The 27,556-nt window shown below is 39.9% G+C and overlaps 1 protein-coding gene across 1 annotated transcript in view; it reads left to right on the plus strand.

Moving 5' to 3' along the window:
* SPAST (spastin) overlaps positions 1-27,556 on the plus strand; it is a 35,595-nt gene extending 8,039 nt beyond the window's left edge. Inside the window, exons 4-17 of the mRNA XM_084262530.1 lie at positions 3,999-4,094; positions 11,214-11,401; positions 12,473-12,606; positions 12,923-13,016; positions 15,670-15,744; positions 16,965-17,036; positions 17,548-17,623; positions 18,020-18,111; positions 19,258-19,337; positions 20,185-20,227; positions 20,870-20,949; positions 23,002-23,072; positions 24,861-24,901; positions 26,388-27,556. Of these exons, the coding sequence (XP_084118656.1) occupies positions 3,999-4,094; positions 11,214-11,401; positions 12,473-12,606; positions 12,923-13,016; positions 15,670-15,744; positions 16,965-17,036; positions 17,548-17,623; positions 18,020-18,111; positions 19,258-19,337; positions 20,185-20,227; positions 20,870-20,949; positions 23,002-23,072; positions 24,861-24,901; positions 26,388-26,510 (1,265 nt within the window). The 3' untranslated portion in view covers positions 26,511-27,556. The remainder of the gene's footprint in view (positions 1-3,998; positions 4,095-11,213; positions 11,402-12,472; positions 12,607-12,922; positions 13,017-15,669; positions 15,745-16,964; positions 17,037-17,547; positions 17,624-18,019; positions 18,112-19,257; positions 19,338-20,184; positions 20,228-20,869; positions 20,950-23,001; positions 23,073-24,860; positions 24,902-26,387) is intronic.

Genomic DNA, 27,556 nt, shown 5'->3' on the forward strand with positions numbered 1-27,556 from the left:
TGCAGACTGAAAAGTAAACTGAAAGAGTAGTGTTTATTGTTTAAGTTGATGTCAAATATGGTTTTACTTCTACTTTGAAATTACCAGAAGTTTAGCATTTTGTACTACATAGGTTCTTACTCAGCTTGCACTAAGGATCTGTCTCAACGAATGTAGCTGAGAAAATAATTGGAGTACAAAGGAGCAAGTGAATTCATCTGCCCTTCGTGAATGAAAAAGATTGGTTTTGGGAGAGATATTCCAATGGATTTAGATCCCTGCAAGCTTATTATTATGTACCTATTTGAGTAATATTTGTTATACCAACTTTTGAGCATTGACAGCATCTGTTTTTATTAGTTTATATGTAATTTTTAATGCATTTTGTGGAAATTTAAGGTTCTCTAGGCTTGAATTGCATGGGCAATTCTAAACATAGGTTTTAGCTTTTTACTTAGAGTAACAAATATTTGGAAGTTTTCAAGTGGTATACAGATCCCATTGTAGGTGAACTAAACCAGAGGCCATCGAAGTTCTTAAGGTTCAGTGAAGTGATTTGCCTCTGAATCCAGCACTGCAGATGAATGAGTGTTTTCCTCTAGCCCTGTCACAATTTCTTAGAGGAGAATGGACAAGTCCTTTATTGCATTTGCAGGACAAAACAGACTTAAAATAGACAATAATAAAAAAATATTTCATCCTGCTTGCTAGACAGAGATGTGGTTGCCAACTGCCTAGCTGAGGTGCCATCCAGTCCAGCAAGTTACACTGGTAACGTATAGAAAGCAAAAAATGAATCATATGGATTATAACTGTCCCTTGAAGTGCTCAATGGTTTGATCTTTAAGTTTATTGGATCATCAATTCAAGTTTAAATTGCATGACACCACTAATGAGATCTGATCACACCCATGTGTTATCAGTTGTGTGATGACACATAGTGATAACTTTTAATGTTAGACCAAGAGGATGTAGCTGCTTACCTTGTGGGGCGGCTTTATATTTTAAGCCCTGATTTCATCTTAAGGCTGAATGACTGTGCCCTGTTTAAAGCTGTACTGTGGTGCAGCCTGAAAGCAGAAGTGACTCCAGGTATGTTTCAAAGCACCTCAAGGTGACTCGATCACTTCAGCATCCAGTGACATATTGGGCTGTCAGAGGACTTCCAGGTTCTACCATTTGAATTGGTGGCAGCCCCTGTTTTTGACACAGATTAGGATGTGTTAGCTGTGCAGTTATTCAGATGAGTGGATAAATCTTGCTCTGACAGTCTTCATAGACCTCATCTCTCCTGGATGACTGATCACCCGTGTGAGAATCATTATATTTGATATATTTAGAATCACAGGAGGGCATTTGTATTGTACAATCAATACATAAAACTCAGCAGTTTGCCATTCCTAAAGATAGATAACCACAATGTCCAGTGTGACATCGTTCTGTTCTAACGCTGTACACATGTTGCACTGATCTGTGGCCTCCCATTTCAGAGGGACTTTCTGGGGAGGGTAAAGATTGGTGGGTGTTAGCACAAGTGTCTTTCTGTGTACTGTATGTAGCTCAGTGTTTTGGGTGAAGGATACATGTGTCATGTAATTCACATACCTTTCATCGGTATCCTTGTTGGTAGTAAGTCTGTCCGTGTATGGATATTGGGCTTTGATGGACACCTTTTGGGATTCTTCCACTTTCTTGGAGGTGATGGTGGTTTTGCTTGAGGCTTGTGTTACAGGGCAGTGTTTATCAGTTCCCTTGAACTCAAGGTCTAGTGTTGCCTAAATAGGACGTATGACTGCAGTGCTGGGGATTTGGTAGGTTTATGCCAGCATTGTATCTTCCAGGAGAAATAACAATGTTCTGTAAGTATATTTATTTTTTTTTCAATGTCTGGAGACAGAAAGCATTTAAATTGGAGGTGATAGGGGTATCCTGTCAATTCCCTGGAATACTACTTAATAACTCAATTTGTTTTCATTATTCCAGGGGGGTTTACAGTTACACTGTATCTCACGAAAAGTGATATATTTGCTTTCTGTAATTTTATGTGCAGTATTAAAATCACATGTTAATATGTAATGTGATGGGAAGGTAGTATATGAATTGAAACTGAGCAACAGTTGGATTGCTCCCACCCCCCTAGTTTTGGAGTTCCTGAATGTGGGGGACTTGCTAAGCCAGTGATAATTGTGGTAAAGCCTCAGTCTCAAACTGCAGTGTTGAAGCAGGTGCCAGTTCCTGAATTCCTGCCCAAGCCAACTGATTTTATTACGGTCACTCGCTGGAAAGGTGTTTTTTGTGAAGTTCAGAAATGTTGTCCAAAACTTAACTGATTCACTAATATCTTCCTAAGTCTGTTAATACTAATTCTGTTTCTTAAGCTTTTCTGTGAGCTTTCCATTCAGCTGGCATGCACTAAGCCCAGAGTAGCCTGTTCTGCTGTCTGCTTCAGTAGTGCTGTGCCCACCAAAACAGTACACTCTCTTTGTGGTCACTCATACTAAAAGGACTTTTCTTAGACTTCTTTGGAGGGAGGTTTCTTAGGGCGACGACTTGCAAGTTACAAAACCTCGTGGTTTTGCAGACTGTTCTTGTGTGACTAACATGTTTTGTTTTACTGTACCCGACTCTTCAATGCTTTCGATTTAAAACAAACTAAACCCTGGGTGTACATACTAATCTTGAACTTTAGCTTTTTTGTGTTTGCCTGTGGCTACTACATTTTCACTGTAAACCACATCTTGTTCCGTCTGGATATTATTATTAAACCATCACTTAATCTATTGGGATTGAAAATATGTTTCAGGGGAGCTAGATGTTGAGTGACAAAAGAAGAAGAAAAAGAAGCAGAAAGACCAGGAAAAGAGATGTAATAGACAATGAAGCAGAGGCAGGGAGGTGTTTATGCCTGCCTGTTGTACAATCTGCAAGCTCTGAATGGCAATTCTGCCTCCAGTGAGGGTATTTATGCTCTCGGCTGTGCACATTTCTGTTAGAATTGGGCTGCTTTTGCAGTATGTGCTTTCACGTTGCCAGAGGACATCACTCCTCTACTTGGCCATCTGTTTTCCTGCAGCTCTGTGGTACTGGAGTACTCCTTGGGAGAGAGAAAAAGGAAAAAAAAAACCCAAGGTGGGGAGGCGTAGAGTGTGAGAATGTACGCCTTGCATTCCTACAAACCCTGCTTGGCTCTTACAAAAAAGGGGAGGGGGGTGTGAAATGCAAGGGGGAGGCTGTAAAGCTCCCCCAAAAAGTAAGGCCTAGAGGATTTTAACTGCACTAGAAGAAGCAGGAATGGTAGGTGAGCAGTGGAAGAAAAAATAGTCCTGAGACTTAATTCTTGGTTTGTGTCATTTGCAGCCTTATGCTTCTTTGACTTAACGCTTTGGTTAGTCTGTCATGACTTCTTGGAGTTAATTTCTTTCTCCTTAATCTTTGACCTTATAAATCTTGTATTCAGATGTTTCTGAAGTTAATCTTCTTAAAGAACACAGCTTGCATGGTAATTTTATTGACTTAATTTTAAGGCAGTTGAATTTCTATATAGAGATCTTGAAAGACATAAATGTAATGAATATATGGTGTTTTGCTTGAACAGTTGAGGTTCTGTAAGGTACTGGCTGGAGGTTACTACTGAAGTGAAAGGGATGACTCCTTGCAGTTGGTCAAAATTAATTTCAGAAATGGGTTATAGACCCAAGTATATTGCAAATGAAGTTGGGTCAATCCTGACCTTGGGAAGTAGCTCTATCACTAATGGGAAAGATCACTGTAGTTAATTAATCTGTAAATGGCTAGTTTTAAAGCTGCTTTCAGTCATGTTCATACTGACAGAATTTTCTTACAAATTTGAACACATAGAGTAGATAGAAATATTCCTTTATCTTTAGCCCTGTATCAAGTATAACAAAGCCAAGTTTGACATTTGTGTGTTCAACATACATAAATTTTCTTGGTTCATTTTTATTTTTTGTTTGTTTATTTTGTCCTTTTTCCTCCCTCCCCCTCTGTCTATTATGTAGAGAAGCTGCAGGCAGTTTTGCAAATTTCCAAGCCGCAAATGGAGGTCTATAATGACAGTACTAACCTGGCATGCCGCAATGGACATCTCCAGTCAGGTGGGTTTGGTTTTACCAGCGCCTATTGAGGGGATGTCTCTCCGTTTCTGGTGTCTTGCAGGGAAAAACGTGCAATGCTATGTTCTGGCCCCACCAGCTTTAAAAATAAATTGTTTTATATTTCTGTTCTTAAAAGCTTTATATAAAATAAATCCCATGTTTCCTATGGCTTTGACAAGACTGTTTTGCTTTGTAGTATTCAGCTGTCTTGTACGTTGGCTGTCCTAGAATCCAAAGCTGTTAACTAAGACAACGTTTTAGAAAGTATTTCTTGTGTTATATTCTTAAAGGAATTAAAGTAAACCTGTTTTAGAAAGTTTCTAAGTCATTGTAGTTGTCATAGTTGTCATAGTTTATATATTGTGCCTACATAAGCAGTTCATCCTTTATGATACTGTGAGTGTGCATTTGCATTACACTGCTTTAAATTTCAGGCTTTTTTACGCTTGAGAAAGTGATACATGATAAAAACAAGGCAGGAGGGTTGGGAACCCAGTTCTTGCTGTTTGTCAGAGAAGGTAGTTTATATCCTTTTGCAAAAGACTACACCAGGGATACTCACATACCAGAAGTAAACTTGTTAGTCCACACAAGGAATTTGTGAGGGTTTTGGATTGCCTTCAGGGAATGCCTTAAGTCAGCAGACAGCCATTGTCACAACTGTGATCTCAACTGATAATTTCTACAGTAGACTACAAAATACACAGCTAAGAAGCAGTGGGATTTCATGAAGCGCATCTACTGAGTCAAGAGTAGCATTCACTTTTTAAAGTTACTGAACTAGAAACACTGTAAACCACATGCTTTAATTTTTCTTTCTTTTTAGCTGGGTTTCTAGTTCTGAAGTAATCTCAACTGCTTGGGTCTACTCTTTGTAATGTACAGGAACTTAACTGTCAGGCACCTTTAGATTACTATGTGTGTGGTACTTTTGCTAACTGCATTTGTGAAAAAGGTGTAGTAAAAATGGCTCTTCACTCTAAGTTCCCATGTAGATCAAGCTTAACAACTCTGTACATTAAATGATCCATTCCAACTCTTGTCTTTTTTGCCTGGTTGTGTACACATTGAATGAGCAAATACATACAGAACATACACACAGAAGTTGGTAACAGACTCCCTCTGATTCAATATGAATGCCTTTTCTTTAAACTCTTTACGTTTTTGTACCTTTCTCAGCGCATCTCAGAATTGGGTGTTGCAGGGGAAGGTTAGACTGAACTTTCATGCTTAAAACTGTTAATTCAGCTACTTAAATCTGTTAGTAACAAAGCATTGAATATCCACTGGTAGCTACTGGAACTGAAGAAACATTTTGCCAGTTGCGTGGCAGGTGGTGTTACAGAAATTCCTGTAGAAGGAGGTGCTTGCTGTAGGTAAACTTGTGGAAAGTGGTCTTAGTTTACCTGTTCAGGGTCATATTCCAGGTGACTTAGAGAAGATGGATCACTGAACCACTGCAAAACTGTGGAGGAAAGGATAGTGAAACAACTGCAAAGGGCTGTGGTCTTCTGGGGATGCTTTTTTTCCTGAGACTCTGTCCACTTTCTGAAAAGGAATGCAGGCTAGTGGAGAAATGTACATTTACCAGCCTCAGTGGGATCTGGGAAGAAACAGTAAGGACTAAAGAGCAGATGGTGGAAAAAGAGTGAGGTACCAGGCATCTACTCGTTACTTTGAACAAGACTTCCAGAGGCTTGTTCCATTTGCATTGACATTGCCAGTGAATTTCAGTTTCATAACTTGTGAAAGTTAGAGGTTTGATCAAAGTACTGAACTTCTTCAGCTACTGTAGGGTCCTTGATAGTATCAGCAAATTCAGCCCATTAATTGGGGTCTGAATTTCTTAATTGGCTGGTGCCTGTTCTTGTGTGTGCTCTCTCTCTCTCTCATGCTGTCTGTCTCTCTTTGGGGGGGAGAGGATGTGGGGGCAGGGAGTCTTCCTTGTCAGAACATATTGGTGCCATGCTTTTTTTCCTTTAAAGTACTTCCATATATCTGTTGTAGCAAAGATGGTATTGTCACACAGACAGGTGTGATAATTTAAAAACACAAAGTAGATGATAAATTCCCAGAAAACTGTACCAAAGCTGCTTGCAGGTTACTTGAGATAGGAGGACTGCTGGCACCGAGAAAGGGGCTGTGCAGAGGTACTGAGCGACGGGGCTTTGGCACAAGCTTCATTTTTCTGCCTGCATAAAGCATTGGCTGTGCTGCTGCTTGACCAGGCTGGGCTTTTCAGAAGTCCACGATTTTATGAAGTGTGAAACATTTGTCGTTCATGGGTTTTAACGTCATGAAAGTGCCTTTTTGCCCGTTCTTTGGTCAGAGTGTCCTTTGCTTCCTTTAATTTGCCTTTAAAGATCAAAGTCTCTATAAAGATGTTTTTTTTCGCTTCTTAATTCTCTCTGGTATTCTATCCTCACAGCTATACTGCCCATTTTTTATATTTCCAAAAGTTACTGGTTTCAGATTCTGCCATCTTCCACGATACTTTTTGTGTGAGCCTTTCAGACCAATTTACTTTATTATAGTACAAGTGACTGCCTATTCCTCTCTTCCTCATTCATAGGTTCCTTACTCCCCTGACTAGCTAGAGATTTTTTTCTTGAAAATGTATCTGATAGGTCTTCTAAACCCTCATTATAAATCTCATTGCAGCAGTATCACCTGCCCTTTGGTTGCAGAAGGCTACTCAGTGACTTAAGACTAAGATCAGGTAGCCTTGACCCAAAACTTTATTTTGAAATACCTATTTATTGTTTAATATCCATCACTCTTGTTCTCATAGCCTTCTTACAGTAAATGTAAAACAATTTATCTGTTTCCCTGCCCCGCCCCCTGAGATGCAAGTTTTCTTTGCATTGTGGGTGGCTGTGTTTTTTTTGTTTTTAAACAAGATTGAGAAGGAGAGTATGCCCATCTTCCCAAAAGCCACACTTGAGTTTTATGAACTTACTGGGCACACAGTACTGATGGTATGACAGTAAATCCAGTGTACCATTTTACATTTATCATGCAAATATCAGGGTGGTACCTGATCAGAAAAAAACATTCAATTTCTCTCTCTTACCACACCACTGGCACTGTGCAAGTAGCTAGTATTTTATCTCAGTTGACACTTGGAAGGATTTTCTGGCACATCTTGAGTAGTAGGCATATTTTGGCAACGTTTTTCAAGTTGCACAAATTCTGCTCTTTAAACTTTCTTAAGGAGCTGCTATAGTAGCTGAACAAGTAGCAATAATAGTGTTTTTAACATCATAATTTAGCAAAAGTAGATCTTTGACTGACAGGGCTCTGTCCTGAAAGGAGAATGATCTTGTCCCTGGTTTGTGGTGCTGTGCTGTGGTTTGAAACATGGCACCTGTCCTGGTTAGCTGCTGAAGCTTTCTGCCAGGTAGCTTTTATTACTTGAATCTACCTATTTGAAACATCTGAACATAGTCTTGGAAGTAATTACTGTTTTGAGAGTACTGTGGGTGCTGATCCTGAATAACTATCAGTCTTGCAATTGCTGCATGTATTTTTCATGGCAGTATTTGCAGAAAGTGTATAGCTAAGCAGTTTAAAAATAATTTTTTGAAAAACACAACTACATACATAAATCACCAGTTTAGAATTCTCTCTTTCTTTTTTTCCCACAGACTGCACATAGTAACTTCTCTTAGTTACCAATAGGCATACATAAGGAATTTCTGAGGAATATCCCTTGATGATTTTTAAGGTTTCACAACTAAAGGACAGAAACTGCTCTGCCATACTGGAACTACTGCTGCTAATTTTCGTTTAAACTTGCTTCTAGATGTTTGAGTAGTTACAGAACAGCAGAAACTTGTTGATTAAGGTGTGCCTTAATAGGTTTTAGGTGCACAAAAGAACATATAATTGGCTTGGGGTTTAGAAATACAAAGTATGCTGTTATCCTTATTAAATAAGCTAGAGCTGCATATTTTCTAGATCATTCCTGTGCTTCCAGGTGTGCAGTATAATCAAGCTTCTATTGAAGTTGGTTGGACATATCCTTATGTCACCCATTTAACTATTTTTTTTCGAAGATGTAAATCTGTTTTAACATTTCTTTCTGTAAGGGAGGCTGAAATTGGGCATGTGTGTTTGCAGCTCATCACAGTTTAACCGACAGAAAACCTCAGATAACATTTTTTTCCCCTTGTTTGTTACTTGTTTCTTGTGTGTGGGTTTGGATGTCAGATCACAATTGCAGGGATGCTTTCAGGGCCAGGCAGTTATTATTGCTGCGTTATCTGGTGGTGTTAGCTTGGAGCTTTAAAGTAAACTACTCCATCCAGTCAAGAATAAAATCAAAATGGTCAAGCTCCTCTTCCTATCACATAAGTATGTATGAAGTAAACAATTGTTCAGTGTTTCACGTACACCCGAACAACTGCTGTGGTCTCTCTTTTATGGTTAGAAGATATTTCAGGCACCTCTCTACGGTTTTATATGGAATGGCGAAACACCTGGCAAAAGGCTGCTGGAGATACTACAGAGGTTTTAAGGCCACTTGCAGTATGTTTTCAGTCTTTCAGCAGATGATAAATACAAATGGATAGGAAATGTGTCTCAAGGGTTTTGCATTTACTAGAGCAAAATACATATTTTTACGTAATGAAACAGTAGGGGCTGTCAGTCTGACAAGTGACATACAGTGCTCTTAAACACTTAGTGCTTTAGAAATAGCTGATCTTTAAATAAACTAATTGAGAAGTTTGATCACATTTTTATTCTTCAACAAAAAAGTGCAGGTAAAATTATATTTCCCTTTAGAGTTGACACTGAACAACGTGTTCAAGCGTAGTTCATCAGTGCTTCTTTCTGTGTTATCTACCCATCAGGTCTGGTCACAGAAAATGTGTCAACTTAGTGGTCCTGATTCCTGGAGATACAGTGAGAATAGATTGTAATTTGTATTTAAACCCTTCTCTTTTTCCTTCCCCATCCCTGTATTTCCAGCTTCCTGAAATACTCCTTATCTCTGCAAGTGTATGACTCTCAAAATTGCAATGTGTGTGCATCTTTCTCAATAGATGGGAAAGTGTGATAGTTGAGCAACCTGTTAGGGTGAAGCAAATGGAGAAAAACTACCTTAGCCTTCCTAAGTTGACTTTAAGCCAGCTGTGCAATTGTGGCTGAAGGAAAAAAATAAAATCAACTGCCAAATCAAGTGCCACGTTTTGATTAAATTGGATTAAAGTATTGAGTATCCTGCTTTTTCTTTTTCTTTCTTTTTTTTTTTTTGTAATAGATTCATACACTGCTTTTTGAACTTGAAAGTTTCTAAGTCTTCCTAATTGTGAAGAGCTTTTCACTTAAATTCCTGAGCTGGAATGACTTCATAAATGTTACCAGCTCTGGATCTGTGTGTGATTTAGTAAGCGGCCAGGTTTTTGTTTGTGGTTGTTCTTTGTTTGTTGTGGTGGGTTTTTTTGGTTTTGTTGTTGTGTTTTGGTTTGCTTCTTTTTTTTTCTTTGTTATTAACAAGAAATACCTTACAGGTAAATGTAATTAATTATACTCTCCAAGTTCCCTTGTTTTTTGCATATTCATACATCTGCATTGTTTATGATGCTCCCTGAAGAGTTTCTGTAACTCTAAAAAGGGGTAGATCTGTGACTGACGAAAGGCAGCGGGAGCTTGTTAGCCAAGGAGTTCAACACATGCATAACTGCAGGCTGGGTAAAGATTTGCTTCTGATGTTTTGCAAAACTTCTGTGTTTAAAGAGGCTGAGAACATAGTAGTAATTAATTAATCCTTTCATGGTACTGTCTTGCTGGAGTATTCTCACTGTTTTAAACACAACATTAAAAATTATGAAGGTATTTCACTGAACTGAATCCTACAAATGACAAATTATTCATAAAGCTATTAATGTCCTTAAAAATCAGAGTTCTTTGGCCATTTTTCTTAAGAGTACCAAGACAAACTGAGCTGCATATTTCTAAAACTGTAGTGAAGAAACCCATAGCTAAAATCCATCTTGAGCATCTTCACCTCATCCTACTCTTACTTAGTCCTTTTAAAAGGGCATAAAGTAAGTCAGTGTTTACAGTTTCAATTGCAGGCAACAGTACTGTACTATGCAGCTTCCAGTACTGTATTCTCACCATGAAAAAAACTCAAACCTGATCTGATACCTGCACTCTAATTGTTAAGCAGCCTGACGAACCTGTACGCTTGCTGTATCACCTTCTTAGCACCTGGGCTCTGTTTTGAGGTCTTAGAGTTGTCATTTCTGTGCCAAGGAACCATATTTTATCATGTATCCTATAGAGAGAATGTAGAAAAATTGCTAGTTCACGTAACTGTGGACCAAAATGGCCTTTTGTAGTTTATTCACCTGTAGCTAGTATGTTGTTGTGTGTGTATATATGTCAATAGATTTGACACCTTCCTGCTCCATCATGAAGGTGAATTAGAGCAAGTGTGAACAGAATGTGTGGAGGTGTATGAATCCAGGGGTGTAATGTAATATTTTAGGACTTAGTTTTAAATTTAGGAAGACAAGCTGCTTCAGCGCTGCCCTTTCAGAATGTACTTACCCTTTGAGATTCCTGAGGTGCAACAAAGTTGTAAGAAAAAGCTCCTGATAGTTGCTTGCAGATATAATTATTTTTATTTTCCCCAACTGAAGTGCCTTGGTGGAGCTTCTGTGTGGAAGGTGCTAGATAGTGTTAGCTGGCATCCAGAGTCACTAGCGTGCTAATATCGCTTGTGCAATGAATGCTCTGAAACTAAGAGCTTGGAATTTGAGGTTTTTATAATGAGTGTTTTTAGGAGTACTTGGGAAGGAAAATCTGGCTTGTGTTCTGTCATCTTCTGTTGTAAGGAATAGGTGGTGATCCTCCCTTAATACAGGACTTACCCATCTCTAGCTTTCCTAAGGTGGATAACTAGTGTTGGTTTTGAGAACTACTAAAATCTTAACTTTAGAAGAAAGTTGCATTTAATATCCCCTTAAAAGTACTAAACCTCTTTACAAACTTGTGTTACTCTGCTAGACTGCTGTATTATGTCTCAACAATGCTATCTTCAAGTTAGAGTTGATGGTAAGATTATGACTGCTGAAAATGTTCTCATGGCGTTGGTTTTCTTTATAGAAAGTGGAGCGGTTCCAAAAAAGAAGGATCCCTTAACACACACCAGTAATTCCCTTCCTCGTTCAAAAACTGTTGCAAAAACTGGATCCACAGGCCTTTCAGGTCACCATCGAACTCCTAGCTACAGTGGGATATCATCATCTTCTGTGTCTAGACCAACACCTAATCCTGCAGCTTCAACTCACAAGGTATGGTGAGGATAAACATACTACACACTGGGAAAGTCGGTGCCAATTCCAGAACAAATTTTGGATTTACTGTCTTTGCAGTATTGTAGCAGCAAAAAAATACTTTTTGGGGGGAGAAAACCCAACCAAAACCCAAAAACCTTAAACACCTATTTTTTTTTTTTCTAAGCATCTTGAGCTAGTCTGCAGAGTGGGTTTTAGAGATCAGGGACATCAGGTGGTTCTGTGGCAAATGAATTTTGGTTGTAATAGCAGTAATAAAAGATAATACTTCTTTTGAAAAATGCATAGGAAACTGTCTGAAGCTTATCTAAGAGAAAAATAAATGCTACTCCCAGTCTGTAAAAGATGGAGGGGAAAAAACCCCTCTTACTCACACAGCACAGATTTTGCCCCCAGTGTTTCTCCTTTTTCAAAGCATGCATGCACGGGTGGTATTGCAACCATACTGAGAAGTAAATTATGTTTGAATTGTGACTGAAATACAAAGATATGTCTTATCCTAATGAGGCAGAAAAATGGTATGTTTCTTTTGACCCATCTCTTTCCCTTCTACCCTTATCTTCTCCCCCCGTTATTTCTATAGTAAAGTAGAATAAAGGGCAGAACTGACAGCGTATATACGTGGTTAAACATTAGTGCTGCTATAATAACAAAGCTTTGATGTGGCCTTTTATCAGAGTATGGCAGCAGTAGAAGCTCTTGCTTATAGACTTGAGAATCTGGAACAGTTTGTGATGCTCTGTTCTACAGTATGCTGGGAAAAATATTGTAGTTTAAATACAATGAGTTTCCTTTAAAAAAAAACAAACCCAAAACCAAACAAACCCCCAACCAAGGAAACACCAAAAGAGAATGAAGCCAAAAACCCACTCATCACTGTAGCCTAAGATGTTCTAACTTTGGCTGAATATGATAATATATTATAGCAAAGTACAGCATCAGAACACCTGGTATTTGTTGACAAAATAGGTTTTACTGGAGGAAATGAAGTGTAGAAGAAGTTTTGTTAACAGTATGCTTTGAAAGTATAAAGTTTGTTTGGGTCTTTTTTCCTGTCCCACTCTCCAGGTTGCTCCTAAAAATAGCAGAACAAATAAGCCTTCTACTCCCACCACTGCCCCTCGAAAAAAGAAAGAGCTGAAGATATTTAGAAATGTGGACAGTAATCTTGCTAACCTTATTCTGAATGAAATTGTTGATAGGTAAGTCTGAAGAAAAGTAGGCAAAAGAACGAGTTTTTAATTCAGTATAGTCTTGTCTTCTTGGCATGCAAACAAGTACTTCTAGTTTGTTGTGGGGTTTTTGTGGGTTGTTTTGGTGGATTTTTTTGGTTGGTTGGTTACTTTGGCAAAATGATGAAAAATCAAAAATGCTTATCTTCTTAAATGCTCAGCAACGTAAGTTGTAGATTTCCTCAAAAGGGTTCTGTATAAATAGTGAAATGCATTAAATTAGTCAGCTGCAGCTGAAAAAGAGTATCTCATTGTTAAACTAATTAGTATTCCATTTCTTTGTTAGTGGCCCAGCTGTCAAATTTGATGATATCGCAGGGCAAGAACTGGCTAAACAAGCATTACAAGAAATTGTTATCCTTCCTTCCCTTAGACCTGAGGTAAGGGGCTGGGTTTTGTTGTTATTCTGTGACAGAATCAGAGAGATGTACTGTGCTTCACACATCCTGCCTTTGCTGGTTGTGGTATCTGTTGGTACCTGTGTGGTGATAGCCATCCTGGAAAAGAGGAACGAAGAATTTATGTGTTAAAATACTACTGTGAAGTCCCTTGTCTTCTGTTAGTTCAATGTTGAAGTGACTGAGGCAATAACTTTAAAAAGTAAACCAAAACCAGCAAAGCACAAACCCCTAAAAACCCGAAACGAAACCAAAGAAAACTGTCCTGAAAACTTCTGAGGCTGACTTTCCTGCTGTGTGTCCAACCCTCTATGGGTGTGTAAAGGACAGACCCCCGAACTGGAAGAGTGAAAGAGATGAGATTTGTGTAGCTAAATGAAGTTACAACACTCTCTGATCTGAAGAATATTGAATTGGTGGTGTGGTCATGTTCTCTGCGGATGTTGGATAGACATTCTGCTCACAACAGGAGAGGATGCAAAGAAGTGTAGAAGCAAGTACACTGAGGTGTATTACATTTGAGGACAGATTTCTTCTCTGCTTGGCTGAGTGGAAGTTGGTCATTTAGGCTTTTATGTTGTTTATCATAGGTGGTGCCTCAACTACTGTCACTGTCTAGGTTCAGGTCTGGTCTGTCTACTACTGGAATTTTCTTTCTAGAATAAATTGGTCATTTTCTAAAGCTGGACTTGCTAGAAATTGCTGGACTCTTGCAGAAGTTGCATGCAATAATTTACTGCAGTGCTGATGATTCAAGCCAAACTGCCATTTGTTCTGTTTCACTCACCTGTGGGTCTCTTGTCACCTTGACGGTTGACTGGAATTGCTCTGTGGTCTTCCTCTTTCCTTTAATGAGGTTTCTGGTTTTGAAGCACCACAGGAAAGAAACCTTAAACCTGGCATAGCATCACAGGAATACTGGGCCTTTGGCATCAAATATGCATGCTCTGGTATTATTATGCAGAAGGAAAATGTCATTGTACTGTCTCTGCTATTACAGCGCTTTAGTATGTCAAGTTTGTTGCTCAGTAATGCTAATACAGCAAGCTGGGTGGGAATGACTTTGAGATGTTGAGGCTTGGGAGAGTTACAAGTTTTTTTTCCAATAAGTTTTCAGATTAGTGTAGCTAGCAATGGGACTAACCTTGGTGTAGGCTGAGATAATAAGGGGGACAGAGAATCTTGTGAATTTTTAAACTTTCCTTAGGGGTAAAGAGGTTGGTTTTATTCCTTGCAAATGAATGTGATAGGTGTGGCAACTATAGGACAATATTTAGTCAATTAAGTACTGCTTCAGTAATGAAGTTTTGAACTCAAATTCATATTTAAACAAGCTGGTTAATGGAGTTTTTGTAGGAGAGCAAGAGTTGAGGTGAACGAATAGAAAACACTGGCTAGTCATGACTACAACTACTTAAGCAGTGAGATGGTAATAAAATGGTAGCAATTAGTTCAGACCGTGTTCAATATGATTAGTCTGTTAATAAAAACTTTAAAAGCTTAGTGTGTCTTAGTGTGTCTTAGTGTGTCTTAGTGTGTCTTAGTGTGTCTTAGTGTGTCTTAGTGTGTCTTAGTGTGTCTTAGTGTGTCTTAGTGTGTCTTAGTGTGTCTTAGTGTGTCTTAGTGTGTCTTAGTGTGTCTTAGTGTGTCTTAGTGTGTCTTAGTGTGTCTTAGTGTGTCTTAGTGTGTCTTAGTGTGTCTTAGTGTGTCTTAGTGTGTCTTAGTGTGTCTTAGTGGTGTGTTTCAGTTGCAGCTGAACTGTGGTTGGTCATCTCAAGAGCACTAGACTGGTAATGGAGCTGCTTCTTATCATGGGTATCGTGGGAAGGAGTGCCTGCCAACAAGGGGGTGTAGGCACGGTGCTTTATACAGTGACACCTTGTTATCCCTACATCTGGAATGACGGGAAAGTGAAATGGAAGGGTTAGTGTGGGGCCAAACCCAGAACTCTGAAACTTGAAGCTTCTGCTCTTGAAGAAAGTGCTGGGGCAAACAGGCTGAAGGATTAATTAAAGAGATGTGCTCTGTGAGAATTAGTAGATTTGCTTGCTGTGGTGCTACATATGATGGGTACAGTTTCATAGTGGAGAAAAGATTAAACCGATGCAAAATGAGAGGGAGGAGACTATTTTCAGTAGTGTTTGGAGAGAGTATGTGATGGTGAAGTAATACTTTAAATAAATCTAGTCAAAGTTTAGATCTTTTCAAGTTTAATTTAATTAAAAAACCAAAGCCAAACAAAAACAAATGAGAAAGATGGAGTGGTTCTTCCGTGTGGATTTAGTAGGGACATTGCTTTAGCTGTCTGCATGCCTACATTTACTCCCTTTTAAATGGATTTGATGCTGCAAACTTGTTAGGCTGGTCTGCCTTGCAGAATGTGTTACTGCCTGTTATACTCGTTTCACAGTGCCTCTGTCCACAGAATGATCATAATGTAATTTAACTGTTGGGTGGGAAACAATGGAGACATGCGTTAGGTCAGGTTGTAACAGAATGTAGTGCTCTCAAAATCTGTACTGTTCCTGCCACTGCCAGCCAGTGAGCCATTCCTCAATCTCAAACCATTTCCTTAGAGGTAAATCAGCTTTTTCTTTAAGTCTTTGAAGGTAACTTAGGATGATGTACCTCTCAGTTATTTACAGGACTTCGAGCTCCTGCACGTGGATTATTGCTGTTCGGCCCACCAGGAAATGGGAAGACAATGTTGGTGAGGACATTATTTAATGCATGATTTGGTGGACTTAAAGTGTAACCATGAGGGGTGCCTTTCAGTTTGGGTGTTGTAGTAATGAACTGTATATTATATTCTTCCTTGGTATGTGATATGGTGTCAGTTTGACAGCAAAATGCAAAAATTGATCTTAACTGGATTTCATAGCAGAGGAAGTTGCTAAACTCTTCTCTGATCATCTTAGATATTACAACTTAAACTAGTGAATTCATCCTTCATTTTCAGAAAGAGTAGCAGTTAATTGTTTGTGTACAGCAGCAGTTAATGACAAATGGTCTGCTTTCCACCAAAACTACATGTACATTTTGGAAATGGGCAAGCAGACAGTGGCAAGAAGGGGGATTGGGGTGGTCTGACTTGCACGCTGCTGTGCAAGGAGCCCAGGTGCTGTGCAACTGTCTGGCTGCTCCTTGTTTTCTCAGCCTGATGTGGTGGCTCCAGGGAACTGGAGGGAGATGGCTGTGCATCAGCCTGAGCAATGGGGTGTCCTGATGCGGCTGAGCTGGGGACATTGTCCTGCGTCACATGGCGTGGCTGCAGCTGCACGCTCCCGCAGCCGAGGCTGGGTCAGCTCTGAAGCACAGCAGTTTGCTTCGCCTCAGCTGTGAGGTTTGACATGTTGGAACACGACTGCTAATCAGTAAAATTAAACTGTATAACGAGGGAATCACAATCGCTTGAGTACGGTGGAACTGTTAAAGAAGGGGGTGCTCTGCGTGAGCGTTGTGGCTGAACTGGTTTTTCCCTGGCTTTCCTCTGAAAACAGTCTGCATACATAGGGCACGGAGAGGGGAAAAAGACCCACAAACCCCACATAATTTTTAATGTGATTTGATTTAACTGCTACCCTAGATTATCACTCTAAATGAGGTAAAACCATTTCAGGTGTCTCTTCAGGATACACTGAAAGGAGCTGGAGCATTGTACTCTTCTGCAAGCAAGCTGTAGTTGGCTATGGACGTGATGTGATTAGAGAAGGCTAAGGGGGTCTGAAAACTTATCTAGTGGTTAGGCCAATTACCCATTTCTGTTTATAAGTGGTCTGTATAGAAGTTTTCTGTAGTATTTACAAAGTGTTCCCTATGAAGGAACAGGGGTTGTCAAAATCATAATCAGGACATGAGTAGCTACAGAAGAAGAGCGTTATCATCAATGGGATGTTTTAAAATGTATTTTTTTTTCCGCCCCTCTCCTAGGCCAAAGCAGTTGCTGCAGAATCAAATGCTACTTTCTTTAATATAAGTGCAGCGAGCCTAACTTCAAAATACGTAAGTACCAGCTGTAAATTGTATTGATCTGAAAATGCTGATGTGATTGGGGCTTAAAGTGGACAGAAACTTCTGATAAGTCCTTGGTGAAGTTACCCTCTAGTGAATATAAAGTTCCTAAAAAGCAACTTGGGGACTAAACAATTTTAGTTTGTGCTTGTGATAATGTCAAAAGCTTTTACAGTTCAGGATAACCCTGGCTGTCATATAAAAGAGTGTGTGTAGGTTTTTCTTCTTTTAAAAAGGAAATGAAGCGGGTCCCAGCTCTCTTTCAATGAGATAATTTAGGCAACAAATTCTCTTTCAGCTCAATTCTGATCATAAGAAAAGTAATATTTCTTTTAAGACACAAACTATATTTTACTATGTAATGCTGAACTAGTGGTAATCTGAATGTGGATGGACTAAGCGGGGTTTGTTATCAGCAAGATTTTCTGTAGATCCTTAGGAAAGCTGTCTTGTAATAAACACTTCCCAAACCCCCTCCAAATCCAGTTTACTGTTGTTTTAGGTGGGTGAAGGGGAGAAACTGGTGCGTGCTCTGTTTGCAGTAGCCAGAGAACTTCAGCCTTCTGTAATTTTTATTGGTAAGACCATAAATGTTGTTGACTTTTGTGTATTTTCTTAAGTATTTTTATTAATTAAATTGAGATGAGTCAACTTCTTTGGGTAATTTGGCAGTGTACAGCAAGTGTCTTGGATGTGACCTGCTTGGATAATCAGTAATTCCATATAGAGCATGTTAAATTACTTTTATGTTGTGTTAATAAGGTTTTGCTGGTCCTGGGTTGCAGTTTATTATCAACAGGACTATTTTCTCTCTCATCTGTGCTTGGTGTTACATGTTCAAAGGACATGCATTAAAACTTTAAGGGATAAAGATCTGATCTCTTCCTGGAGCCCTATATTAGCAAAAGAACATAGGCAACTATGAAGACTTTAATGTAGCATGCTTAATGAAGGTCTCCTTCTTTGTTTTCCAGATGAAGTTGATAGCCTTTTGTGTGAAAGACGAGAAGGTGAACATGATGCTAGTAGGCGTCTAAAAACAGAATTTTTAATAGAATTTGATGGTGTAAGTATTGAGTCCTGGGTATTGTTTGATTTAGCTGAACTGGCTGATGTAGTGTGTACCACCACTACAGGGTGGAGCACAAATAGGATTTGGCTTCTGGGGCTTAGCTCTGTCCCCCTCCACCCACCTTGGTCACAAAGCAGCTTTTTTTTTATCGCTGTTGGGTTTTTTCACCTGCTTACTGTAGTATTCTGGAAAATTCTGTCTGGGCTGGAAGGTGGTAATCTGAAAGGTGGTAATCTGGAAGGTGGGCTGAAATGATGAAGATGATGATCAGGGAAACGTTCTCCGAAGTGTGGTGGATCAGGGCAAATAATCCAGTGTCGCAATGACGTGCAGAAATTATTAGACACACAGAGACAGAATTTTCACTTGAGATGAAGAGGGGAAATTTAAACATAATTAGTAAGCCAGTAAACTTTGGATCAAGGTGTAACTGTATCGCCTAATATTTTTGTGGAACTTGGTGCACACATTAAGGCCGCAAGAAACTTAAGTCTGTGAAGGACTGGACACTAGGAGAGTAATAACACGTCTCTTGACACCCAAAGATGTTCTCTGAGGCTTGGAAACTCTGTATTCTTGTGCATTTGGGTGAATTGGGAGCAAAGTTACCGTGTCTATACTGGTGAGCAGCTTCTCATTTTGATGACCAGTTTCTTGCAAGAACCCTGGTAGATGAATCCCTGATTGGGTTTAGTTGTTCTGGACGCACTTCAAGTGTAAAGTTTTGATACTCTCTCCCTCTGTAGGATTCTAAACAATGCTTGGTGTCAAGGCCCACAACAGGAGATAGTCTCAAGCCTTTTAAACTTCTTTTTAAATGCTTTTTGTAGTCTCAGTTTTCTCCAGCGTTGTAACGTGCAATTCCACAGCAACATTTGTGCTCTTGCAAAACTTTTCAAGCAACATGAGTTGGGCTTAGTGTCTGGTGTTTTTACAGTCCTTTTTTGCTTTTTACCCTTTCCTAGTTTGATTTTACATTTATCTAAAGACTGTTCCAAAGGTACCTGCGTGGCTGGGGGGAAAAAGCATATAGGGTAGGATCCCATCAGTGTGCTGAATATATGGCAAGTCTCTAACTGGCTTTGTTGTATTATTACTTGATGTAAACTGAAAACTGTCTTGCCTTCCTACGTTATATAGGTGCAGTCTTCTGGAGAGGACAGAATACTTGTGATGGGAGCAACAAACAGGCCCCAGGAGCTTGATGATGCTGTTCTCAGGTATCAGACTGTCTCTTCCTTTGTTTGACTACAATATTATGATGTTCATTATGAAGAGCAGGTTTTGCTACTTAGTGTCTTGGTTGGATTAAGGTTTGGAATAAGTGCCAAGAGCTGTTTGGCAAGGTTAAATAATTTGAACTTCCCAAAGAGGTGCCTGTCTCTTTTTTCTCTGGGATACATCTACACAAGCCTTGGAATTTTCTAAACCAGCAGTACCCCTTAAAACCAAATCAGTGTTTTATAACTCTCCTGTATCTTAAACACTGCTTTTTCTATTATTTGGATCATAATGGCTGGATGAAAGAAGCAATTTAAGTGAAATCCAGTATTTCTTGTCTGTGAATATTGGATTTTTGATGTCCCCTGCAGTTCTAGATCTTGCTGTAGATTTGCCTTAGGACTTTTTTGCTACAAGTTCTCATGCTTGCTTCTCTTTGCATTTCTGATTGAAGAAAACAGGCATGTCAGCACTGTCTGAACAAATAAACCACATTTTTAATGATTCCAAAGGGGTTTTTTGTGTACAGTGAAGAGATGCTTCATTTTGTTGCTGGTAGTAGTCAGTGGCATTTCACCAAGAGAGGAAACACTCTCAAGGTAGGGGTCTTACAACTTTGAGTAAGGGTAAGGTGACGCCAGAGGCTTGTGCGTATTGGTTGGTTGGTCTTGCTGGTTGTTGGTGGTGGTGGATTTTTTCAATATGTAGACCTACTCCTTATAATTGAAGTTGAAATTTTGACATTTATCAAACCAAATCTTAGATCTGTATGGACTAAAAAGTTTCAGAAGTGTATGTGTGTGTGTATATATGTATATATGTGTGTGCTGTTTGGCTTTTTTCTAGACGATTCACCAAACGGGTATATGTGTCTTTACCAAATGAAGAAGTAAGTATTGTTCTCCATGCATTTCCTTCATTTTAAATATCAGCTTTATTTAAAAACAGAAGAAAATACATTTCTCACAGGCTGTGTCCTACTGGTTGATTACAATTCTATGAATTAACTTCAGGCTCAGCTTGGCCATATACACTCTGCTTTTGTTCTAGTGACTCTCTCAAGTGGTTTTTTGGTTTTGTTTTTTTTTTAGCATATGCTAATAGCAAATCTGGTAGTAACTACTCAGTGTTTCTTGGCTAATTAGCTGTTGCTTACATACTAGCAGGCATGGACAAGCCTGAAGTTAGAGCTTGCAGGAGCACGTTTGGGCTGGAGCAGCATGTTTATCGCAAAAGATGAAAGTCGCTTCTTAAAGTAATGTTTTTCAGCTCCCCAGCAGATTAGGACTTCTGATGAGGATTCTGATGAATCTTGAAGTAGTTTGACCCTTGATCTCATTATTACCAAATCCCCATCTCTTCCCTCAGAGGGATGATAGTGCATGGTCTGATCACAGAAGCACTGTAGGCGATTTTAAACTAGTGAAGCACAAAAGCAAACCTGACACACACCTAGTTTTCTTGTTGCAACAGAATTTTAATTGTACTGTGGCAGTGAGCTTTACAGCTGATAACTCTATCTTCTTTTCAGACAAGATTCATTTTGCTAAAAAATCTTCTAAGCAAGCAAGGAAGTCCGTTGACCCAAAAAGAGTTGGCACAACTAGCCAGGTGAGTATTTTGTAACTGTAAAAAATAAATATACTCCTCTGCTGCATTCATTCAGACTGCTTCAGTCATTCCAGAGGTAACTGACATAAATAATGAGATAGCGACAACTCTTGCTGAGAATGAATCGACTGTTTTGGGAGGATGGTTTCCTGTTGGGCTGTATGAAAGTGTTTTTAAAAAATATATATGTATACACACACACACACTTGGGGTTTTTTTCCCCCTGTGCTACCTGACTGGGTTTCTGTTGTTCAAACATGCTCATCAGTGCTTTTCTTTCTGAGGAGGAGGAGGAGGGAGGAGGATGCTTCTCTCTACCCACCCCACAGGCAGTCCAGCTCTCCTCCCTGATGTAGGGAAGGCAGTGCTAGATTTGCATTTGGCATGCATTTAAAAGCAAAAGCAACTTCTTTTTGCTTGTCTGTTGCTGGATTTGTTGAAGGTAGAGAAAATAGAAAAGTTGAGGGTCCGGATACTTCATCTGCTGTCTGTCTTTGTTTCAGAAGAGATGGGCACTTAACCTCCCTTGTGATTTTTGTGTTCCTTTGCTCCTCTGCAAATTTTTCTGTAAACTGTTAAGAGAATTACTGATGTCCAGAGGACTGAGCTGTGACGCTCTTTTTGCTGTGGCTAGCCACTGCTCTACAAGCTGGGTGGGGTGGTGATGTTTTTGTTTTCTTTAGGTAACTCTTGCTACTTCTTTTCACTTCTGTTAGCAGTAGGTATTGGTGGCTTCCTGGTTCAGTGAATGCCCTTAATCTGCAAAGTTTGTCAGTGATTAAATTGGAAATTAAATCTAATTCTAATCAGAGCTCTAAAAAGCTCCCGTGGAGGTCGGGTCCTTGGTTTGATCTCTGCACCCCAGCCCACTCCCCTTGTGATTCTGAGGAGTTGGATGGTCTGTATGTCTGCCAGTCTTAGGCAAAAAACAAACCTGCAAAGCAACCACGTGCCAGCAGATAGCACAATTTATCTTCCTTTCAGTTCACTTACAGAATACCTGCACACTATCAATGTATTGCTTCCCAAGTCAGCGGGAAGTGTGTGCAAGGCACACTCACAGAACCTGTTTCTTTCTGCATAAGGGCTTGTATATCACTTCCAAGCTGAATTATAATTCTTCCTCGAAGCCAAATATGTGAAGTGATCAGTGTTGCAGGCAAATTCTGAGGCTGTGGCTCAGGCTGTCGCCAACATCTCAAGTGCCTTGGCTGGTTTTCAGTCATCAGTAATTCCAGGTTTAGGCTTTAATGTTGGAATCGGTTGGCGAGTCAGACTTGGCTCTGTGAGATCGTTTTCCATGTGTAAACTATAGGAGGTTGTTCCAGTACTCAGCTAAAATGCTGAGCAAGGTGGTGGTGCTGCTCTTCAGATCTGTGTTTGCTCCTCTGATTTAGCAGAATTTTGTACTCCCTGGAGGCCAGGGGTCACCCCCTACCATGGCTTTCCATTGCAGACATGCTGCAAAATCACCTCCTTCTTGGTTTTGGGTTGGTTTGTTTCTTGTTCAAACAGAACGTTACCGTTAGATTTTTAGTAGGGCCAGCTTTTGCCCTCCTCTGGCTCTGGTGTGTGCATAGTTTCAGTCAGGAAAAACTGGTTGTGTGATGGCATCATAATAAACATGTGGGGTTGGGTTCTCCTTGCACTGGCTGGGTTGAAAGAGTGCAGGACAGGAGAGTCTTTTGGTTTGTATCCATCTATGACAAATGATGACAAACTGGAGGTGTAGGGCCTTCTCCTGGCAAATGGTACATGTGCTTGAGATCAGTTTTCACCAACCCAAGTTGGTTGCTACCACCTTGCTTTTCCTAGAATGATATCTGGGACTCGAACACCACCTGTACTTGAAATTTATTCTGGGAAAGACTTACCTATAGATCACTTACATTGAATGCACTTCTGATTTATTTAACTTGCAAAACAACATCGAAATAACACTACTTGTGATCAAGTAACGTTTTAGTCAACTGCAGTTAAATTGATACATTTTGAAGCAGGTTGTTTTTTTTTTCCCTTCCTCCTTTCCCCCACTTTTTCCTTGGGACAAAGAATGACGGATGGATACTCTGGAAGTGATTTAACTGCATTAGCAAAGGATGCAGCCCTGGGCCCTATCCGAGGTAAGCTGCACAGCTTTTTATTTCAGGTTTAACAAAACTCAGCACCCTTGATATTGGGGATATTTTCCTGCATCTTTGTAATATTTAACCCTCTCAAATTAAGCTTTCTAGGCTGGATTTTGGTCTGTTCCTTATTATATTACCATTGCAAGACTTAACACAAGACCCTGCAGTACTGCCCCATGTGAGACAGGCAGTTGTAAGAGGAAAGGAGGGCACAGTGTTTTTCACACATTTGTGGGGTTTTCAACTAGTGCATCTTTCCTAGGCTGGTGTTGGTTCTGTTGTTATCACTTGAGTATCAGTCTCTGACTGCATTACCTCACTTGAGCCTTGAGAGAGATCTGCCCACTTTATACAGGAAGGAAATTCCAGAACAGAGACAATTCGGTGTTTAGGGGGGAGGGGATTAGTTACAGTTTGAATGGCATAGCTTATTTGATTTTTAAATCTACTCAATGTTGAATTGTGATCCAGATGCCAATTGTGATTCAAGTAGAGTTTTACCTATGTTTGTCCTTCCTCTGACATTAACAACCTTGAGAAGACATAGAGTGAATGCTTTTTTCTCCCCAAATGCCACCCTCCCTTCTGTTCTGCTTCATTAGCTAGTTGTTATGTGTCCAGTGGTTGCATCTGAGGGACCTGATCTCATTTAGTGGAGATGAGCAGCAGGATTTTGTGTAGAAAAGTCTGTGAAGGTTTGATGTTAGTTTTGGGTTTGCCAGAAGTATTGGCCTGCCTGACAGAAAGGCACTACAGGCAGCCAGAGCAGAAGTGTTCTGTGATACGAGCCTATTATGTGTTCCATAAAAGGTGTTGCAACTCTCTTAAATGATGTATGGGGAGGAGAGGTCTGTGTGTGTTTTGTGTGTGTGTTGTATTAATTGAATCAAAAATCCCCTAGCAGGCAGCTTTGCCAGTATGCTATCTCTCTGAAAGCAGCTGCTGCAAGTAATGGGGTTTTTACTCACTTGGAGCTGTTGAGATTGTTAAGCACATCTTCCAAAAGACTGCATAATAACTGGGAAACAGAGCTGCATGAAATAGCTCTCACAAGAGATGACTTTGAATGTATTTATTTAGAGTGGTTGCATTAATAATGTATGTGTTCAGGTACGCAGGCTCTACTCTGCTGACAAATCACTTCAAGTCCATTTGCAGAAGAGGCCATGAAATGTTGTGCTGCCTGTTTCTTCCACCTGCTTCTGTATAAAATAATTTACTTTTTGAAAGTCCAGCCTAGTCTCTTTTTCTTGCACCCTCAGAGCAGAAGGTTGGCTGGAATATGTGGATACTGTAACCTGCAAAATGGTGGAAGTTGCAGGAGTGGTTGGGTCCCAGCAGCGCTGTGCAGGGCAAGCAGCACTCCTGTCTGCCCTGCCTGGTTTTGTTTCACTATTCTTGACCGACAGTACATCTCCATTTCCTAAAAACTCTGCATGCTTGAGGTGGGGGCGGGGTTGTAGGTGTCAGGAGCAGCATGGGGGAAGGCCCACAGTCCAGGTTCCACTTGGTGCTGTCTAGGAGGAAGGAAGTAGTTCTGCTGTCGCTTTGTACTGTGTCTGCAGTGACTGAGTGTGGGAGCAGCCTGGTTGAGGAGCAGATAAATGGGGAAGAAGGAGGTAAAAACACCAGGTACTTTTCTGTACAGGAGACTACGTTGAGGCACAGAGGTATAATTTTTAGATGTGGGAGTTGTTTTTCAGAATAAAAGTGCTTTTAACATGTCTAGTTGTCAGGGTGAAAGTTCTTATGAAACTCACTAATCTTCCTTTACTTTTACAGAATTAAAACCAGAACAGGTGAAGAACATGTCTGCCAGTGAGGTATGCTGTTGTAGCAGTTGTCTTTTCCCTTTCAATACAATGTGTGCTCACCAGAAAATTTTAAGGTCCCCTTTAATGCACATAGTATCATGCAAAATTCCTTTTTGATTACTTCTTGAGAAGAAAATCTGTTCTCAGATGTCTGAGACCTTTTGTGTGGTTTGTTGGTTCCCAAGTTTTCAAGAGCACCCCTTCTTCCAGTAGTAAGTCTCCGCTGTTCTCTGTTTCAGCTGACTATCCTATTTTGCCTTCTCACTGAACTGCAACTTGTTACCTATCAGATGATGTCAGAGGCCTGGCTTTTGTTCTGTCAGACTTTTACTTCCCCAAAACATTCCCAGAAGCATTATGTCAAACACTTCTACTCCCAACACCGGTCTGTATGTAAAGGAAGTCATTTTAGGGAGAGCATGTGAGGGATTTTAAAAGAGATTTGTGTGTGTGTATGGTACTTACGTTCATTCACATGGACCATCATGCAGCAGGAAAAAACCCAACAGAACAACAACAACAACAAAACTCCACCTAAGTTCCTCACCACAGATTACATCTGTAAACTTGAAAAGGGAGAGGTTGGTTCTGCCTATTAAAAAAAACCCCAAAATCTCTGTTCAGATCTGTGTGCAAACCATGGCTCTGTAGGGGAAAACAAAGCAAAACTTAATTCCACTGCTCTTTTCTGTGTTTGGCATTAGGTCATGACTAAGGCTACAATAAGCTGAAAGGATTTGTTGCAGGAAGATGGGAACATCTGTGATAGTTTGTTGTGAATGCACATTTACCTCCAGTAGCCTATAAACACTAGTCCCAGGGAAATGGGGTATCTGCTCCAACTGTCATGTTAACACTCATTTAATAATGAGGAGCTCATCCCACATGCTTTGGTTTTGCCCCATCGTGTCTGGTAGGAAGCTCTGAAGACAGTTGTGGTAAGGGTGGGAGCTCTCATGCCTTACTCTTCTGGTAAGCAGAGGTATACTGTAACAGTGTTAAAAAGTCCCATGTCTGTCTTTGCACTCCTTTCTGTGCCCTCTTAGGCACCAGCTTGCACCACCTAGTGAAATAGGGAGTAATAGCACCATCACATGAGCTATTTAATAAGGCATTCAGACTTCATGATTACCAAATGTTAGCTGATTAAAAGCAATAGGCACTGATAGTCTTAAATTACAAGACTCTTCCATCAAGCCACAAACATCAAGAACAGGGCAGGGACCTTGGAAGATCACCTGGTGCAACCTTTTGTGGGAAAGGGAACCTGGATGAGATGATCTGGCACCCAGTCCTAGTGCATCTTGAAAACCTCCAGCAATGGGGACTCGACCACGTCCCTGGGGAGGGGTTGTCCCAGTGACTGAGTGTCGTTGCTGTAAAAAAAACTTCTTCCTTACATCATGACAAAAATAGAGCACACTTGAAGTACTCCTTGAATAAACTGAAGTACATAAACCACTTGTGACCCTGATCTCTTTCACTTTTTGTTTAGATGAGGAACATCAAACTCTCGGATTTCACTGAGTCTTTGAAGAAGATAAAGCGCAGTTTGAGCCCTCAGACCCTAGAAGCTTATATTCGCTGGAACAAGGACTTTGGTGATACCACAGTGTGAAGCACTACTTGAAGTGAAACAGAGCTGCCTGAGGAGCAGTTGGTACAGACTACTGGAAAGCAGCCGGAGTTTACAGGACTTTACAGATCTTTAAGTATCTGCATAAAACTTGAGATTAAGAAAAAAACAAAAAACAATGTGAAATGTGTTCATCAAAGCCTCCTTGCCATGTAGTGAGGATTTACATACTGTAAGTAAGAGCACAATAGGACTTGAGAGAAGATTCCGAGCAATCCGATTGTGGTTTGAAGAATTTGAACAATAATCCATGTGTTTTGTTTCAGCTAGAAGGCTCCGATGAGACTGATCATTGGAAAACCTTTTCCCTGTGTTGTGTGTGCTGCTTTTCGTTTTTAATTTTGCCATGACACGTATGTCTGGCTTTCTTCCTTGTAACTGCTAACTTACAGTTGGAGGGTTGTAAACTTTGGTTCAGTTTTTGACTTCTTTTTTTATCCTTAATGTGCCAAATAAACTGGTTTCCCTGTGCTGAGAGGAAGAGCAGCTGTGGGGAATTACCATGATTAAAGCCTAAAAAGCAGCTGGTCTGTTATTATTTGTCCTTTCGTGTCCTTGTAACGTGAGGTCGTTGTTCACAGAGAGGTTTTAAAGGAGACCTTTGATAGCAGAACAGCAAAAAAACCCAACCCTATAAAACAGATTCAAGCTGTCTTTTAAAATAAACACATTAATAAATTAAAAAAAAAAAGACTAAGACATTCATTTACTGGCAGTGTTTTCCCTTTAATGCATTTTGTAACGCTTCCATTGGTAGGATGTTAGCTTACGCTTATGGTGTACAACTTGAAGCCCAGCTGATGTTTGAGAGAGTAAGTGATGCTAATTGTCAAGTTCCAGAAATGACGTGTTTCTACTCTGTGTTTTGGTCTGTTTTATGACAAAGTCAAATTTCCATTGTGGTAATTTTTTTAATCTACACATGTAACCATTAAAATACAAGGCTACGTGTTTATTACATGGCACACATTAATGTTTTTATAGCTTTCCTATGTTTTGGTTTATATATTAAACTATGAAACACTCAA

The sequence above is a fragment of the Gallinula chloropus genome (genome assembly GCF_964237585.1).
Source record: "Gallinula chloropus genome assembly, chromosome: 3".
NCBI classification, from domain to species: Eukaryota; Metazoa; Chordata; class Aves; order Gruiformes; family Rallidae; genus Gallinula; species Gallinula chloropus.